The sequence below is a fragment of the Lynx canadensis genome, chromosome C2 (assembly GCF_007474595.2).
Source record: "Lynx canadensis isolate LIC74 chromosome C2, mLynCan4.pri.v2, whole genome shotgun sequence".
Taxonomy (NCBI): Eukaryota; Metazoa; Chordata; class Mammalia; order Carnivora; family Felidae; genus Lynx; species Lynx canadensis.
Genome location: NC_044311.2, coordinates 4747878 through 4765743, shown reverse-complemented (window position 1 = coordinate 4765743; position 17866 = coordinate 4747878). Strand labels below are relative to the sequence as shown.

At 46.3% G+C, this 17866-nt stretch overlaps 1 protein-coding gene across 5 annotated transcripts in view; it reads right to left on the bottom strand.

Moving 5' to 3' along the window:
* The window catches only part of STAC (SH3 and cysteine rich domain), a 139417-nt gene that overhangs the window by 11152 nt on the left and 110399 nt on the right, over positions 1-17866 (bottom strand). For 3 of the 5 annotated variants that reach the window (XM_030329764.1, XM_030329767.1, XM_030329765.1), the window contains exons 7-8: positions 16915-16979; positions 15098-15186 (exon numbers count right to left, since the gene is read on the bottom strand). In XM_030329764.1, coding sequence (XP_030185624.1) covers positions 15098-15186; positions 16915-16979 — 154 coding nt within the window. Of the gene's footprint in view, positions 1-2770; positions 2930-14255; positions 14984-15097; positions 15187-16914; positions 16980-17866 lie in introns of those variants that run through there. The other 2 variants (XM_030329769.1, XM_030329766.1) reach the window with 2 other exon arrangements.

Genomic DNA, 17866 nt, shown 5'->3' with positions numbered 1-17866 from the left:
AATGCGATCAAGTCTCTGGACACAGACAGCCTCGTGTTCTTCGGTGAATCTGCTGTGAGTTCAGCGTCTCCTTGGAAGTGTCCCTACATCTAAAGTCATTCTTTCCTGAGCACTGTGGTCTCCAGGCATCTTCTCTCTTCTCACTTCTATGTGCTGCATTTTGCCAGGAAAGTTTCCAAATTTGGGGGTCTCTGATAGTATTATTTCTTGTTTTCTAGTACCATCATGGATGTATTCTTAATATATATATATGCACATGTATATGTATATATATGTACATGTATATATATATGTGTATATACACATATATATTCTGACATTTCAAGCAATATATATATGCATATATATATATGCATATATATGTATATGTATATATATGTACATGTATATATATGTGTACACATATATATGTATATATATGCATATTTATATATGTACATATATACGTATACATGTGTGTATATACATATATATATTCTGACATTTCAAGCAATATATATCATATAAATAGGTATGCATATGTATATATGTGTGTATATACATATATACATTCTGACATTTCAAGCAATATATATGCATATAAATATGTATATATATGCATATATATGCATATGTACTTGTATATATATGTACATGTATATATACGTATATATATGTGTATATACATATATAAATATTCTGCCATTTCAAGGGATTGGAGCAGGAGGGGAAGCAGGGCCGTGTGCTCGTCTTGCCATTCCGATTCAACCTCCTCTGCTGTCATTTTCAATTCTCGGTTAATATCTGTCTTTAATGTCTGTAGAGGGGATTCCTACAGCCCTTGTTGCCCCTGAAGCGTCAGACACAGAGGCGTTTTGGAATTTCACGAGTCACAGATTCGTGCTGATGCCACGGAAAGCGACGTGGTTGAAAATCACTCTTTTCCCAGGTGAGGGATTTAATTAAGCAGCAAGGACGGAAGTTGATGTAGAACAATCTTTCCAGCTCCAGCAGATTTTACTCAACCTAAGAACCTAGGGAACCACGCATTAGTATCAACTGGGAGTTAGTATCAACTCCCAGACGTTGCTGATGGTCTGGGAGAAAGTGCTAAGGAGGGGATAATGCTGGAGACTGGGGGGGAGGCATTGCAGTTGATACAGTTTTGATGCAGCTTTACAGCCTGGAGAGGGACACGCTCTTTCCCATGCCCAGAGGTGGGCAGTCCCTGAGCGTAGGACCCGTGTTAATGAACCCACATACTAGGATGAGGCACTCGCTGGAATCCAAGCCATAATTTCATGAGCAATACCAGACACACTCTCAAGAGTGATGTGGATTCTGTCTCATCCTATAAAAGCACTGTCAGGATCAGAAAACTGCCTGGTGAGGGAGAAGGGGCACACTCAACTCTTCATTCCTTTTTTGTTGTCCTTGTTGTTTACCCACCCATTCCACGAATATTCCAGAAGGCCGACTCTGAAAGAGCCGTTTTACTAGGCACAGGGCGCGGAGGAAACCGGGGGACCCCGGCTGCTGGCCTTACCTAAGCTGCCCCTCCAGCTTGGGTCTGCTGTCCCCCTGAATCCCAGCTGCAAGCCCGGTGGCCCTGGGGCCAGCCCTCTGCTGTTAACTGTGACTTCTCTGCTCAGCCCGTTCTCGATTCACTTCTCTCCTCCTTCCCCCACCACGGTGGCGGTGCGTGACGTCCGGCCACCAGGGGGCTCAGTCCAAACATTCTGCCCACTCGCTGCATGTAGGGAGGGCGCTTCCAGGGTTCCTGGAGGAATGGAGGCCTGGCACCCCAAGTCCCCCTCTCCATCGCTTGCTCTCGGGATGGACACTGCCCGTGCGCGACCCTCCGGCCGGCTTCACGCTGCCGTGGCCGAACAGGCCTGGAGATTTTCTACTTTAACTCTCTTTATTTCCAAATTCTTGAGGATGAATTTGTCAGGCCCCCAAATATTTAAAACAAAACAAAACAAAAAACTCCCTTTGTTTAATTCAATCAGAGCTTCCTGAATTCAGGTCAGCGTTGCGCTGCACCGTATTCGGGAATTACACGCGTGCAAAATACAATGCGATTCATAAACAACAAAGGCATCAGCTTCCTCTTTGGTGCAGACTGATCAGAGCACCGCAACTGGTCTTTTCTTTTTGTCTGCTCAGTAAAACTGGGCTTGGACCCCAAGGAAGGCCTTTGGGTTGGTGTTTGGAAAGTCTTTTCAAGTGTCTTTTTTTTTTTTTTTTGAGGTGGGGAGAGGCAGAGGGAGAGAGAGAGAATCCTTTGTTTTTGTTTTCTTTTTAAGTTCACCTGTTTATTTTTGAGAGAGAGCATGAGCAGGGGAGGGGCAGAGAGAGAGGGGGAGACAGAGAATCCCAAGCAGGCTCCACGCTGTCAGCTCAGAGCCCGATTCAGGGCTTGATCGCAAGAACGTGGAGATCGTGACCTGAGCCGAAATTCAGGGTCGGATGCTTAACTGACTGAGCCACCCAGGTGCCCCTGGAAAGTCTTGACACAATGAAGGAACCGTGGGCTACCAACAAGAGTAGGAACAGAGTCATAGCAGCTAACTGTAGAACTATGACTCAGCGGAGAGGGGAGATCGTTGACCTGCGAGTGTGTGCGTCTGCGTCTGTGCATGGGAACCGCATGGGTGCCGTCTGTTCATTTTCAGCCACGCTCTGCCTCCCTCATTTCCCAGTTTTGCACTTGGACACAGGAAGCCTTCTCTTCCACGACCAGGTAACTGGTTGCAGGACTTAGAGGGCCCAGTGTCACAGGGTGTGGACGAGGTCAGCTGAGCTCAGTCAGCTTCAGGGACATCTTCTGCAAGGTGGTAGGGACACGGCTTGGTCTTCTAGAGGTGGGCTTCTGGAGGGTGGAGGGGGAGTTGTCCTGAGGCGCCCCCTGCCACGTCTCTCCATTTCCCGCGTGGAGCTCAGATTCCTAGCAGTGCAGACACAGACACCCTCCTGATGAGGACACCCCATTTGGGAAGCCCCTTCTCCACAGTCTCAGACAACCTGAGATCTCAGACTGGCCCTCCATTAGGGCCCTCTTTGTTTTCACAGCGTTTTGGATATACGGAATATTTTGGAATGCAAAGGACATTGGTCTTCCTTTACCCCTCTAGCGCTGCCAACTGAGCCAAAGGAATTATAGGACATCCCAGTAGTTTTTGAATGCCTGTGACACGGTAGGTTTGGGGTGTGTGTTGAGTGGACAAAATGAAAACATTTTGCTAAGCACTGGTTTCCTCATCTTAACATTTTATCTCTTAAAATAATAGTACGTACCTCATCAATATTTTTTTTTCAACGTTTATTTATTTTTGGGACAGAGAGAGACAGAGCATGAACGGGGGAGGGGCAGAGAGAGAGGGAGACACAGAATTGAAAACAGGCTCCAGGCTCCGAGCCATCAGCCCAGAGCCTGACGCGGGGCTCGAATTCACGGACCGCGAGATCGTGACCTGGCTGAAGTCGGACGCTTAACCGACTGCGCCATCCAGGCACCCCAATATTTTTGAGGATTAGGTGAGGTCATCCTTATACGGCACGTTTAGCCAAGCCCACAACAGATGGTAGCTGGTGTTGTTGTTAAGGCATAGTTACTGCCCTCAAGATGCTGATACTCTTTTTTTTTTTAAGAGTAAAGAAATTTTAAGGGAGCCTGGGTGGCTCGGTTGGTTAAGTGTCTGACTCTTGATTTTGGCTCAGGTCATGATCTTACGGTTCGCGGGTTCGAGCCCTGCACTGGGCTCCGTGGGGACAGTGCAGACCCTGCTTGGGATTTTCTCTCCCTCTCTCTCTGCCTCTCCCCCATTTGCTCTCTCTACCCCTCTCTCAAAATAAATGAATAAACTTAAAAAAGAGCTAAGAGATTTTACTCTAGGGAGATGCTGGTACTCTTAAGGGGGAAAGAAAGACATAAGGTGATAATTTACACCAAAGTGTCGTCACCGGACAAGAAGAAATACGCTGGGGCAGGGGAGGGGGACAGACAAGTGTGGAAATGACCCCAAGCAAAAACCCCGATACAGAGGCTTCATTGAGACTCAGCGACTTCAATTATATTTATATAACTACACACTATACGTCACAAATACAGAATGAACTATATTTACTTCGCAAAGCTGCTATGCAGATTCATCGCTAAGGCATATGTGCTGCTCTTTAGTGCTGACCGACACACGATAAGGGCTTACACATTCTAATTTCTTCCTAAAAGTGTAACTTTTTCACTTGGAAATTTGAAGATCTAATGATTATTACCTCTTAAGTGAGTGCTCCCTTAGGTTTCTGGCAGGGACCGTTGGTTCATGAAATCATCTTTGGCCTCTTACGTGGCTTCAGTATGATTCAGAGCTTTGAAAAAGCTTTTCTCTCTCTTTACATCCCTCCATCCCTCTTGCCCTCCGCCCCGCGTAGTGACCAGAAATGTGGCAAGGGCTGGGGGCTAGAGCTCGCATTGTGGTGCCCAGGGGCCGATGGCAATGGAGGTGTGGGAATAGTGCCGGAGGACAGCCAACCAGTCTGGCGAGGGACAGTGGGTTCAGTGAATGAAGCAGGCATGGCCCGCTCAATCTGCACACAAGTAAGAAGGTTCACAGAGACTTCACCAGCTACAGGCGGGATCTGAATCCACTAGTAACACCACTAAATCAAGCTGCCTCTCCCACCCACCCACGCCTTGTGGAAATTCACCAGAAGTGCCCATTTTACCCGGCAAGTATTTTGAGATATCTTTAGCCTTTCTTACCCTTTTCCATTCATTAGGGAGAAAAAAAAAATCAACCGATGAAACAAAAAAACCCAACCAACCGAACCAAAACAAACAACTGAGCACAAACCCAATCAATCTTACAGCCATCGGAGTCAGCATAAGAAGGATCTAGACTGCTCCGTTAACTTCAGATCTACGGCCTAATTTTTCACCAGACCCGCTTCTCAATTTCCACCATCCTGCTCCAGAGCTTACAGGCTGTGCCCACGGAGCAGGTGACCAGAAACTCCCGAATCCCGAAGTTTGATTCTGTCTTAATCGTGGCGTCCGTGAGACTGCCTGCACTTCCCCCGGTGCTGAGAGCAGCTCAGAGAAAAGACATTCGGCGCAAGGGCCATTTGGATGGGATTTGGTCAATGTTCCTGAACTGTCACGGATCACGCTCTCCGGAACCTAATTGAAAGAGGCATCTGAGTGAGAGGGAGGCCGCAAAGCACATTAGTGGCATTCAAGAGGGTCTGGGTTTCCTGACACAGTGCGGCATCGGAACATAATATGCATCAGAGACTTTCCTCAAATAGCCTTAATTGCATTTTGATGTCCTGGTGACCGTGAAGATTATTTTTAAATCAAATTGGTGCATTAGAATTACATTTAGTTTTAATTAAGTTGATGCATTTGCCAAGCAGTAATGTGCTTAGAGAATGGAATCGAGACACCGAGGGAGTCTTATTCTCTCTTACTCTGTCTCCAGGGCTCTCCTTTTCTTATTTTATGGAGGAGTTATAAAGCCTTACAGAGTGAAGGACATAGCCACACAAGTTGTAGGCCAGAACCCGAATGCAGTCCCGAGTCCTGAACACGACCGAGGATCAGGGAACTTGCCTTGTGGCCTTGGGTATGCCACTGGCTCACCGCGTATCTTTGGATGTCACAGCCGTTCTCAAGTCGCACAGATAACTCGGAATCCAGGGGAACACTTAACCATTCAGATTTCCGAGTGGGATCTGACCCCCTAGGCCGGGGGGGAGCCTAGGAATCTCTATTTTGATAATATTCTCCAGGAGGTTCTTAGGGCTTGTAACAAGTGGTTTGGCAATCCCAACCATAGTTTCCTCCCCTGTAGAATACTAATCGCTGAGGTAACCTCACAGATTTGAGAAAAGAACTCAAGGGGATGTCGGGGAAAATTGGGAAAATTGGGAAGACTTTGAAATAGGCAGAAACAGTAGTGATCTGGGTGTTTAGCGCCCCTTTCCTCCAGCCAACTCCTTGTCATGTGAGCTGTTTTACCTTTTCAGGAAAACTGATGGCACTGTAAATGACTCTTGTCCCTAGAAATGCATGTGAATTTTGTCTGGTGGAAAACACCCAGTAGTCACCTGTAAGTACTGACCAGTTCAGCACGCATTTGTAAATTCACGTCAGCACTCCCGATTGCCTGTTTGTGGGATGTTTGAGCTCTCCTTTGTACTGCCTGGGACATTATACTGGCTCTCTCGTTAATTAAAGAGTCAAATGAAATTTTCGATATGTGTTCATTTTATATTTCTATAGGGTCATAATTTTACTTTAAAAAATTTTTTTAATGTTTATTTTTGAGAGAGAGAAAGAACAAAAGCAGGGGAGGGGCAGAGAAAGAGGGAGAAAGATACAGAATCGGAAGCAGGCTCCGAGCTGTCAGCTCGGGGGTCAAACTCACGAACCCCATGAGACCATGACCTAAGCTGAAGCCGGATGCCCAACCGACTGAGCCACCCGGGCACTCTACCTTAATTTTAAAAAAAAGTTTATTTACTTATTTTGAGAGACAGAGAGAGAGAGAGAGAGAGAGAGAGAGAATTCCAAGAAGCCTCTGCATTGTCAGTGTGGAGCCCCACGCGGGACTCCAACCTATGAATGAACCGTAAGATCATGATCTGAGCTGAAACCAAGAGATGGACGCTTACCCAACTGAGCCACCCAGGTGCCCCAATTTTATCTTAATTTAAAAAAAATGGTCAGTGAACGGGAGTGATTTTTCATAACGCACTCTATAGATCACAAGCTTCCTGGTCCTAAAAGCAAGACGTAACACTCCTAAGAAACTGGTAAGTAGTGGTAAGAATGGCCCACACTGGCTAAATTAATACATCGTCTCAATCTGCTGATGAGAACAAGTTGTCAACCTCCACACAGAGGGAACCCACACGGTCAATGCAGGATGGAGAGTTTGGGGTGGGAACAAGGCCAGTGGGCTGAGAGTCAGCCTCCCTGGGTTTCAGCTTGAGTCTCTGCTTTCTTCCGGTCAGTCTTTGGCCCTGGCTCTCCCAACTTACCCCCCGAAGGTAAGGAACTGATGAGGGAGCGTGAGGCAGGCTAAGGGGCAAAATTCAGGCTGGCACGCCCCTCCCCCTCCAGGTGGAATATGGGAGATCTTCCTCAGACACTCCTGGCTACCCAAGAACAAAGGAAAGGGGTTCAAGTGCCTGCCCTGGTGAGGTGGGAAATGGAGGCAAATGGAAAGTTAAATTCCCTTCCTGCCTAGAGCCCATTGACAAGTCCTTGAAACTGGCACAGCCCATTGACAAGTCCTTGAAACTGGCACAGCCCATTGACAAGTCCTTGAAACTGGCAGAGTGACCTCCTTCTAGGAGCTCAGCTGCCTCGATGATGACTCTTTGCGGGGGGCAAAAGAGAACCTTAGCTCAACATCATCCCAACCTCGAGGATCCTGTAATTCTACTCCCTTGATCTCATGCTGGCAATCATACTCCAAGCTTATGGCCCACCCGATATGCATCTGAAGGGTCTCATGACTGAGGTTTTATTTAAAGGTAATAAATGGTGTTTCCCTAGCAACAGTTAGCCCCTCAGGGTCCTGGAAACCTTGCTTCCAGAATTCCTTGGAGACTTACTCTATCCCTGACCCCCTTCAAACCTGAGGGTATATAATGAGTTACCCATCACGACCCCAGTGCAGCTCTCCCTGCCCACGGGTCCTGTCCCCGTACTTTAATAAAATCACCATTTTGCACCAAAGATGTCTTCAAGAATTCTTTCTTGGCTGTCGGCTCTGGACCCCACAAACCCCCACCACCCCAAAACTTCATCAGAACCATAAACTGCCTCATTGGAATATGAACTATAACAGCTACGTGTCCACTCACTAAGCCCTACTGAAGTTGAAGATAGTCTTTCCATAATGAGGACTGGAATAGTAGTTATGAAAATAGGCTTAACGCCCCTAAAAGAATGTGTACCACCTCTTTGTGATGGGGTTGGCAATTGCCCCCTATCCGGTACCTCTTAAAGTGATTCTCATGTTCTGTCACAAGCCATCCTTCCTTACCCCTTCCTGACTGGAAAGAGAGAATGAATGCTCGCTAACCGAGCTGCACAGGCACCCAGGGCCCCTGTTGCTGGAAGCCTTGGGTTGCTTGTAATGCCACCTGTTTGCTAAGCCTTCCGGAGGCTTCCCCAGGCTGCTCTGACGTCTCCTTGAAGTGCCGTGGATCTGGCAACATCCCCGCCCACAAGAGCCCACAATGGAGTGAGCTTTCTCGTCCACTTTTCTGCTACGTCCAGCCCATGATCACCTGAGCTCTTTGAGGGCAGGGTCCGTGAATTGTTCACCCAGCAGCGAGTCGATGCTCATTCGCTACGTGGGGAGCAGTAAAGAGATGACACAAATTCTGAGAATGGTCACACAAGGGTTAAAATCAGTTTGAACTCGATTTCGAGGGAAGCTTTGGAAAAATCAGAGAGAGATGAATTCAGGCCATCCCATCTCCAGAGGTTCTCATGAATATTAGCTGATGAGACCAATGGTTGCCTGGTTTCATTCAGACGCAACCACGGAAAAACCTGAGACTCGCTGCTTCCGAGAAAGAGGCTGGCGATTCAAGAATCTAAATCCTTATTTGGGATTACAAAAAAATACATTTTTCTTTGATTCCCCCCCACCCCCCGATTTAGGTGTTCAGATACACATTGAAGTGGCAATTAATTTTTATCTTTCTCAGAACTTAACAATATTGGAAAAGCAGCTCCCTCTTTCCCTCTCTTGGCTCCTAAGCTGTCTTTCTTTTTTTTTTTTTTTTTTTCCTCTTTTTTTTGGCCCCTTATGAAACATGGCCATTATCATATAAATTTGTTTGGGGAGAACTAATAAAAATGAAAATGACTTCGATGTGGGAAGCCAAAATGGGTCCTTTGGAATAGGCATTATATGGTCACTACAATATGCATCTGAACCCTTCTGCCTTTTATTTACTCCCCATCCTTTATTTCAGAGCCCCTAAGATATCTTAGGGGCTTGTGTTTACTCGGAGTTATTTACATCTGCTGCTTATTTACATGATACATCAGCATGCCAAAGCCATAAATATTATCCTTATTGATTTTTAAAAGGCGCGTTGGTGTGAATGATGAGCAATGGCTCTAACACCATTTTGCAGACTTCTGAATCCCAAATCAGCCTGGGTAATGAATAGGACTGGTTATGTGGTAAATGTGACAGGCACGCTTCACTTTCATCAACAAGCTAGGCGTGTGCTATCTTGCTAAGTGTGTGTGTGTGTGTGTGTGCGTGTGCATGAATGTGTATTCGGGTGTGCATGGGTGTATGAATGTGTTTGTGTATATCTGACTGTGAGTGTGTGGGAGCGTATGTGCATAGGTAAGTGTAACACACACCTATCTTATCTTATCTTATCTTATCTTATCTTATCTCATCTCATCTCATCTCATCTCATCTCATCTCATCCTGAGAAAGAGAGAGCACCAGCAGGGGAGAGGGGCAGCAGGAGACAAAGAGAATGGAGTCTGATGCAGGGCTCAATCCCACGATCCTCGAATCATGACCTGAGCCGAAATCAAGCATCAACTGACTAAGCCACCCAGGCGCCCCTCAAGTAGCACGTTAAAAATCTTTGCTTATGTCCTCAGCTGTTCGTGCATACAGCCTAATTTTCAAAGCTCTTAAAAATTTCGAGAATAAAGGTCATTGGTGGAAATTGTTTAAGACTAATTACAGAAGCTTACCTACTGTACAAGCTCATCGCACTCAGACAGAGGGACGGGGGTGTTCTTTAATGTTATCAGACCTCAAATTGTCTGTGAGCACCACGGTCCCACATCTTTCACGTCAGTGGTAAAACGTCATGCCTACAGACCAGGAACTGCAAGATCTACTCGTAAGATGAAGGACAGGGTATCACAGCCTCCTTATTGCTGGACAAATTGGATCAAGTCCCCTTGGGTGTGCTCAAAGGCCAGAGAGAGCCTTTGAATGTGTTTTTTGCAACTATATATCCTTAGGGTAGGGTTAACGAGGTTCAGGAGACTTGGACACCAAACATATTGTGAAAAGATGCAAATTAAGAGAAGTTTATCTAAAATATACTGGGTACCCTACTTCGTACCGGGCATGAAATCCCACCTTTTATTTACATTATCTAGTTGCATACTCAGTCTCCCTTGGAAGAAGAAAACGGAGACCCCGAGAGATTGAGTAGCTGGCTCAAGGAGATGCAGCTAGGAAGGGTCAGAGCTGGAAGGCGGACCCGGGTCTATGTGACTCCCAGTCATCGCTCTTTTCTGCCCTGCGCTCTGCACCTGATGGACAGGTAGAGTGTTATCGAGAGAACTCCAGCCATTTGGGGAGGTAATGGTGGACGCACTTACGAGGGAAGCTGATGTTGCACTGAAACGGTAGCAAAGCCGACTGTGCGAAGCCTCTGCCTTCCGACAGCATTTGGAGACCCGTGACGGGACCACGGCATTTCTAAGAGGAGTACTCACTGCCCTAAGAAGAGGGGGGTGGCATCCCAGCTTCTCCTTTCTGAGGCTTAGACCCCCATTCAACTGTGAATGTCCAGTAAGGGTTCGGCAGGGCTCCTTCCAAACCATCTTAAACCTTTGAGCTCCTTTCCTACAATTTCTTCTTGGCAAATAATATTCATCACCGGTTCGAGACCCATCTCCTCCAGGAAACAGGCCCTGACTAAGCCCTCTGAGCTTGGCTTGCTTCCTCTTCTATAAGTTTCATTATATCATCATGTACTTGACGTGCCCACGAACTGTACGTGCCAGGCACAGCATTAGCTCATCCGTTCATTCATGACGTATTTATTAAACATCTCCTATGTTTCAGGAACCAGGCTACATGGATGGGTAGGTTAGCAACTGCAGATTATTTGTTCTCATGGAATTTATAAGGGAGATAGAGGTTCACCACATAATCCCAGAAATATATAAATACAAGCTGAGGTAAGGGCTTTAAAAGAAAGATACATGGGGTCATGAAAGCAGGTAGCAGAGAAATCTCACCCAGACTGGGGGTATCAGGAAAGAGCGTACCGAGGAAGCAAAATCCCAGCTGAGATCTGTGAGGGCATGCACGCATGTGGGTGCCTGTGATGGTGATGGAGGGTGGACAGGAGGAGTGGCGGGGGGACCAGCCTGCAGGAAGGAAAATCCCTCGGCAGGTAGTAGTGTGGTCCTTCTGGGGAAGAAAAGAAGCCAGTGTGGAGGGAGCAGAGAGGTGAGGGAACCGTGGTACAAGACGAAAACGGAGAGGTCCCCAGGGATGAGACTGTGCTGGTCCTAGAGGTCCTTGTGAACACTGTGGTCTTCACCCAAGGGGAATGGGAGGGCACTGGAGACTTTTAAAAAAAATTTTTTTAATGTTTTATTTACTTATTGAGAGATACAGAGACAGAATGTGAGTGGGTTAGGGGCAGCGAGAGAGGGAGACACAGAATCCGAAGCGGGCTCCAGGCTCCAAGCGATCAGCACAGAGCCCGACGTGGGGCTCGAACCCATGAGCTGTGAGATTATGACCTGAGCTGAGGTCGGACGCTCAACCGACTGAGCCACCCAGGTACCCCGGGCACTGGGGACCTTTAAGCAAAGATGTGTGTGTGTTGTGAGCAGACCAAAGGCAGGCATAATGATGATCTCCTTTTACATGTGAAGAAGCGGGGGCTTGCGTAACTTTTCCGGGTTTCATGGGGGTCCTACGGCTAGTGAGTGACTTGGCTGGGAGCTAAACCCTTATCAAGCGATGCCCACACTTTTTTTTTTCTCTTAAGCATCCGGCGAATCTCTGTTGATATATATTCATTCTGTCTTCCTCTGTCTCTCATTTCTTAAGACTGGACTGGAAGTGCCACTTCTGGAGTAGGACCAGAACCGATCGGAGTTAACACTATCAAGATCCTACTCTGTACCAGAAACTGTTATTTTATTTAATCGAAGGGATTCCATAAGGGAGAGCCTTATTATATTTTCAAGATGACAAAACAGAGGTTCGGAAAGGTAGGTAATATGTCGTATTGTTAGAAAGGAAAGGGGTCAGGGTAGGAGTTCATTCTACCTGAGTCCCAAGTTGAGACGACCCCCAGTACAATGTACTGTCACCTTAGTGACTTCTCCACCCAAAGTGGATGGGAAGGGAGGGATGGGGAGCAAGGCTAGAAACACAGAGAACAGGCAGGGCCTGGAACCCCAGTCTGGGGAGGGACGGAGATAGGATGGTTGCAGTAGGTTCAGGCAAAGAGAGCCAGTCGGACTTGAACATTAAATACATCTTGGACGCAAGGTGAAGGGAAGCCTCTGGTGGCTGGCTTGGAGCCCGGGCAGACAGACGATGACATTATTCACCCCAAGGAGCAGGCTTGTGGGAGCGAGGGTGGTGCTGTTGTGTGCCTAGGGTGGGCCAGTAGGGATGTGAATCTGGAGGTTGGTAGAAAGGTCTGGATGGTTAGCTGTTGGCAGAAGAGCTTTCCCTGTTACTGAGGAGAAACAACATTGCTGAAGCAATGGGGTAGCCGCTCTGACCCACGGCTTGTTGGCTTTGCCAGTTGGGTCTTCTTCCACCTCAAGCTTACACTCCAAACCTTCCCTGTGTCTTCCTCTCATTTGTCCTCTGTCCTGAGGACACCTGCGTTCTCCCCCTGGACGAGAACTCAGGCAGATAAGAATGATATTTTGTTCAAAGGATTTTTTTTCCCTACTTTACGGTTTACGGAGAAAAGGATAATTCACAAAGCCCCAGTTCATTCAAGGAATCATACCAAATCCCCAAGGCATTGCTTTACACATTCTGAATCTAGTGCCTGGCTTTTAAAATGGGAATACACAATCTTTTGGGAAAAAAAAAAGAAAAGAAAAGAAAAGAAAAGAAAAAGAAAAGAAAAGAAAAAAAAGAAAAAGAAATAAGAAAGTATGATTTATCACTCCAATCTTGCAGTCTATGTAATGCAGGCATTTCACTCCTGGGAATGAAGAGTCCTGTTTGCCTCAAAGCAGACTGTAAATGTTTGATTCGTGACCAGACGACTTGACTTTTAATGACCTGCCACTGCCTAAAATAAGCACGAAAATTTATGACCGTCACCAGGCAGCTAGGCGCCATTTCTCAGTACCCTAATAACATCCTATATTTCTCTGAAATTGTTTTTTTTTTTTCATCTGATGGCTTCAGAATAAAATGGTGGGACTGACGCAATAGGAAGTTGTTACAGTTTAAGTCCTAGATATCCAAATGGCAAGCTCAAGGACATGGTACGCTGTATTTATTGCAAAGTGAATATATATCACCCTTCATCGGCAGGTAGTTGACTGTGGATGGTCAGCTGAAGGCAAGACACCCGTCCAGGGATGACCCCCCCCACCCCAGCAGGTGCTAACCTCTAGGGCTTGTTATACCTCTGCTAGAATGGGGCCTCCCTTGGCAAATGTCACCACCTCCTCCCCACTGATGCCTGACGGTTCGGGTGCGTTTACAGCTCCAGCCAGCGAGTTCAGCATGGCGATTCTCAACGAGCGATGGAGAAAACTCCGGTTACAAGAGCCCGATTGTCTGAACAAATCTAAGGTGCCAGGATTCGGGCCCCGAGCTCTGCTCTGGAAGGCCCCAAGAATCACTCGGGAGAAGATGGCAAATGAATGCTGACACCATGCTGACCCTGGGTGTGACCCAGACTCCGGCAGGATATACACGTCAGCTGTGGAGTCTCGCTGGATGAGGGGGCAGCCGAGCTGCTGAGCCTGACCTCACGGCACGTAGAACCTGGGAAAGCGGGGCCAACCGGAGCCTTGTTGGCAGCCCCTTTTATGGGGCTCTGGGCAAAGTGAAAGAGGAGAGGCCGATTTCACTGAAGTGGGAGACCACACTCAGGCAAGTGTGGGGGGCACCGTTCCCCGGGCAATGGCCCAACCCGAGGAGGAGAAGCCCAAAGAGCTCCAGGGTGGAAAGACAACACCTTCCGGAAGCCACGCGAGGGGAGTGAATGGGAACCTGCAATTTGGCCTGCATGCTATTCGGGTAAGTGGGGTCCCCCTCCCAATGGAGGGTGGCTCTCTAATGTGCTGACATAGTTTTCAGCGTCCTGGAGCTCTCTGTTCTCTTTGGAAGAGGAAACAACCCATCTCCCAGGGGGCATCTGACTAGACAAGCGGCCCCTTCTCTCCTGCTCTGGGACTAAAAAGCACCGAACCCTTAAGTTCTGGGGTCGTGAAGGCAGGAGAGGAGTGAGGCGTCTTCTTTGAGACGAGCCGGTAAGCAGCACGTTACGAAACCTGTAACAGCCACCAGATACCGAGTGTTTCCAATGCCGAGGCACTGTGCTCTATGCTTTCTGAAGCTTATTCATTTTATCCTCAAAAATAACTCAGGGCGCAGGGGTCGTTGTTATTCTTTTATAAATAAGGAGATCAGAGTAATGAGATGTTTGTAAAATTGCTCAAGGTCACACGACAAGTAGGATGCGAACGCGGCACTGACTCCAGCTGAACTACCCCCGAGACGGGAACAACACAAACCGGTCAGGAGAAAGTTTCAGATTTCATGAGGGGCCCCAATCCCACCTTCTCCTCCTGGTGGCCATGAACTGGGAGGGACCATGAAACAAAAGCCCAGCTCAGGGTGGGCAGCGGTGGGGAGTCGCCGTTCTCCCGCAGGTTCCACACGTGGTTGGAGTCTGATCCTTCAATCTATGTTCATTTGGAGGGACACATATGTCTTTTTATTCCCTACTAGACCCCCCAGGATGCCAAGCGCATTTGGACGCTCAAGCTTCACGAAAACACCCGTTGGCAGTTCTGCGGATGATGCGCTGAACCACGCTTCTTCGAGTGCGGTTCCAGATCAGTCGCATCAGAGCCACCTGCCCACCAGCTAGAAATGCAAATTCTCGAGCCCTCCCCTCGTGCCCCCCCAGACCTGCAGAATCAGAAACCGCAGGGAGAGGGCCCAGCAATCCGTCTGCTAACCGGCACAGCGGGTCACTGGATGCACAACGACATGTGAGAATCACTGCTTCATTCTTTTTTTCACGTGAAAAACATGGACTTCAAATTTTCTTTTTAGTTTTTCTTTAAAATAAAGGTTTTTTTTTTTACCTCATTTCCAAATCTTCATTCTCCTGTGGTACAAATTTGTACAAGGCAACATAGGTGTTCATCTGTAATGGTTCTTTGGAAAGAGATCCCTGAGAGAGAAAATTCAAAAAAAAAAAAAAATGAGAGAAGGAAGGAGGAAGAAACTGGGAGAAGAAAGAAACTAGAAAATGAGTAAGTGAATGCAACGTAATTCCAGCGTACGGATTGTAAATGTTAAAATATCTAACCATTATTAAAGGCTTTGTTTCCATCAGAGGTCTATTGTACATTTCTTAGCTAGGTTTGCTTTTATTTGTCAGAAATAACTACAAATTTCTTCAAATGAATTCTTCCTTTGCTATAGTTGGTCACGAGAGGTGCCAGGTTTGGCCCCAAGAAGGGGAATATTGGCTTTATAGAAACAGGGACATAGGAAGAGTAGTGAACAACTTTCACTTCCTCAAATGGATTTCACTTCCTCAATTAGCCTAAAATTTGGTATCTAGCCTATTAAAGGGGCTAAGGTATATCCATCTGGCAGTTAGTTCATGCACGTTGTGGAAAAAACATGGTTTTTGGCATCAGCTTGATTTAGTTGCTATCATAGAATCAGCATCTCCTGTGAACCTTGCAATAATGATAATAAAACTACCCTTCTGATAGTTTACTTTGTGTGCCAGGCATTATGTTACATGCATTAGCATACTTGAACCTCCCAACAGCCCCCAATTGTTGTCCCCAACTTACAGATTATACAAGAGTCTTACAAGCGGTATATAAATATTACCCATTATTATTATCCAAATGAACATCAATGCAACATATACTTCATAATATATACAATATATGCAATAAATGTAAATTATATAATATGTAAAATATAATTGTGTAATATTACTCTTGTATAACAATACACAACATAGCATATATAATATATACACATATCATTATTTAACATATTACATATGTGCATATTAGATTATATACGTGATATACTATTGTATAATCTATTTAAACACATAATACGATAAACATATACAATATATATCAGACATAAACAGAAGTTGTACACAACTGATTCACTCTGCATCCAAAGCTCAAGAGTACCTTATGCTATATATATATTTCTGTCCTAGTCTATCCTTTTCTAATTATATAATAATTACATATATTATATATAAATGAAATAAAATAGAATAAATATGTACTTCTATACATAAAATATGGTCATAATAGATTCTGTAATTGTGTACCTTACACACTTTATAGTATGTGTCAATTTGTATGTAACATGTACAATAGAAACAAAAAGTATACAACACAGTACTTATCCTTTCTACTTCTGATGCACTGCGACAGTTCTGTTTAGCGCTCTCTAGTTGTCACGCTATCTGTGCCATGGCGCATTAGGCTACGTTATTGTCTCCCATTCCACACTCTATCCTGTTCTAGACCTACTAACTTGATCTCGTAACCTACTTAGGTGGCGATCTGCAGTGTGATCTAAGGACCCTGCCTGGTCTGTTTTCTTGGACAATCCCAGAAGGAGGAAGGCAGGCTAACAGCCCAACCGATGAGAGACGGTCTCGGCTCAGCCAACGACGGGCTACTACGCTTAGAGCTCCCAGGTCCCTCCGGTGGACTTCTCCTCTATAAGAGCCTCCCAACTTCCCCCTCTGGTCCCTAGGAGAGCAGTTCTCTGCTTTGTTGGGTGGGATTGCCCGTGGTTTTGTCATAGCTAGCTTGTCCCGCACTGGAATTTCCTGCTGTTTCTGAAGAAACCCATATACGTTGTTTTTGGTAGAATGATTGTTTAAGGTTAACGCAGCCATAAATACCTGGTGGTGTAAGTTCTTTGCTTGGTCTCTGAAGTCGTCAGTGCCATTTTCGGGATAAGTAAACACTGTAGGAGACAAGAAGAAGCAGGTGCTTCATGAATGGTTTGGAAACGTGCTTGGAAGACGTGGTTTATGTATTCCCTGTTCAACAGCTTCTACTTTACTCCTCACTGCCTTGTCCTCATCCTCAGCGACCCTGCCTTCCTGTCACCTCCCGCATGATGCTTCCCCGGCCTTCCCAGGTGGCCTTCTGCACCCCCTTCTCTGCATGCCCACACCCCGGCACATGCCAGCTAGCACGCTCCTGAACTTGGCAACTGGTTGTCCGCCCCTTGGCCTCCTTTGGCAACGCCCTTCATTCATCCTTGAAACAATGTTACTCATCTCTGTCGAAAGTATGAAACTCGTAGGTTAATGGAGTGGTGGGGGAGGTATGGCCTAACTGCACTCGAATTACCTTTTCGAAATACCAGATTCTTCTGTTTCCAATGTTTTGGTTCCAGTTTCCTGATAGCTATTTTCTATTTTGCACATCCAAGTTTTAGCTTTTAAACTTCAAAATATGTCCCCCATCTCTTACTGCCAATGCACTGGGGCTATTATTTGGGATAAAAAATAAACAGTGGTTTCTCATTTAGTTTGTTTTGAAATACGTGCTTCTCTTCCTCTCGCACGTAAGCAGCCACTCTGCGGTCTTTAGTAAAGAACAAAGCTTCCCAAAATGGGCAGGACGGTTCACTGTCCACAGGCACAGCTATGGGAGGTGCTCGATGGGTACTGGGGGGAGGGCTCTGCCTTAGCTAGTTCGGTCAGTCACATTTACCTCAGTGACACAGTGTGATGGCCTTATTCCCACCGCGTGGATCTGCCTCAAACAAAAATGTGGCAAACGTTTCCAAGTTTGCACAATGGAATTTTGGTGTCTAAATTAACCTACCGCTTAGGTGACTTA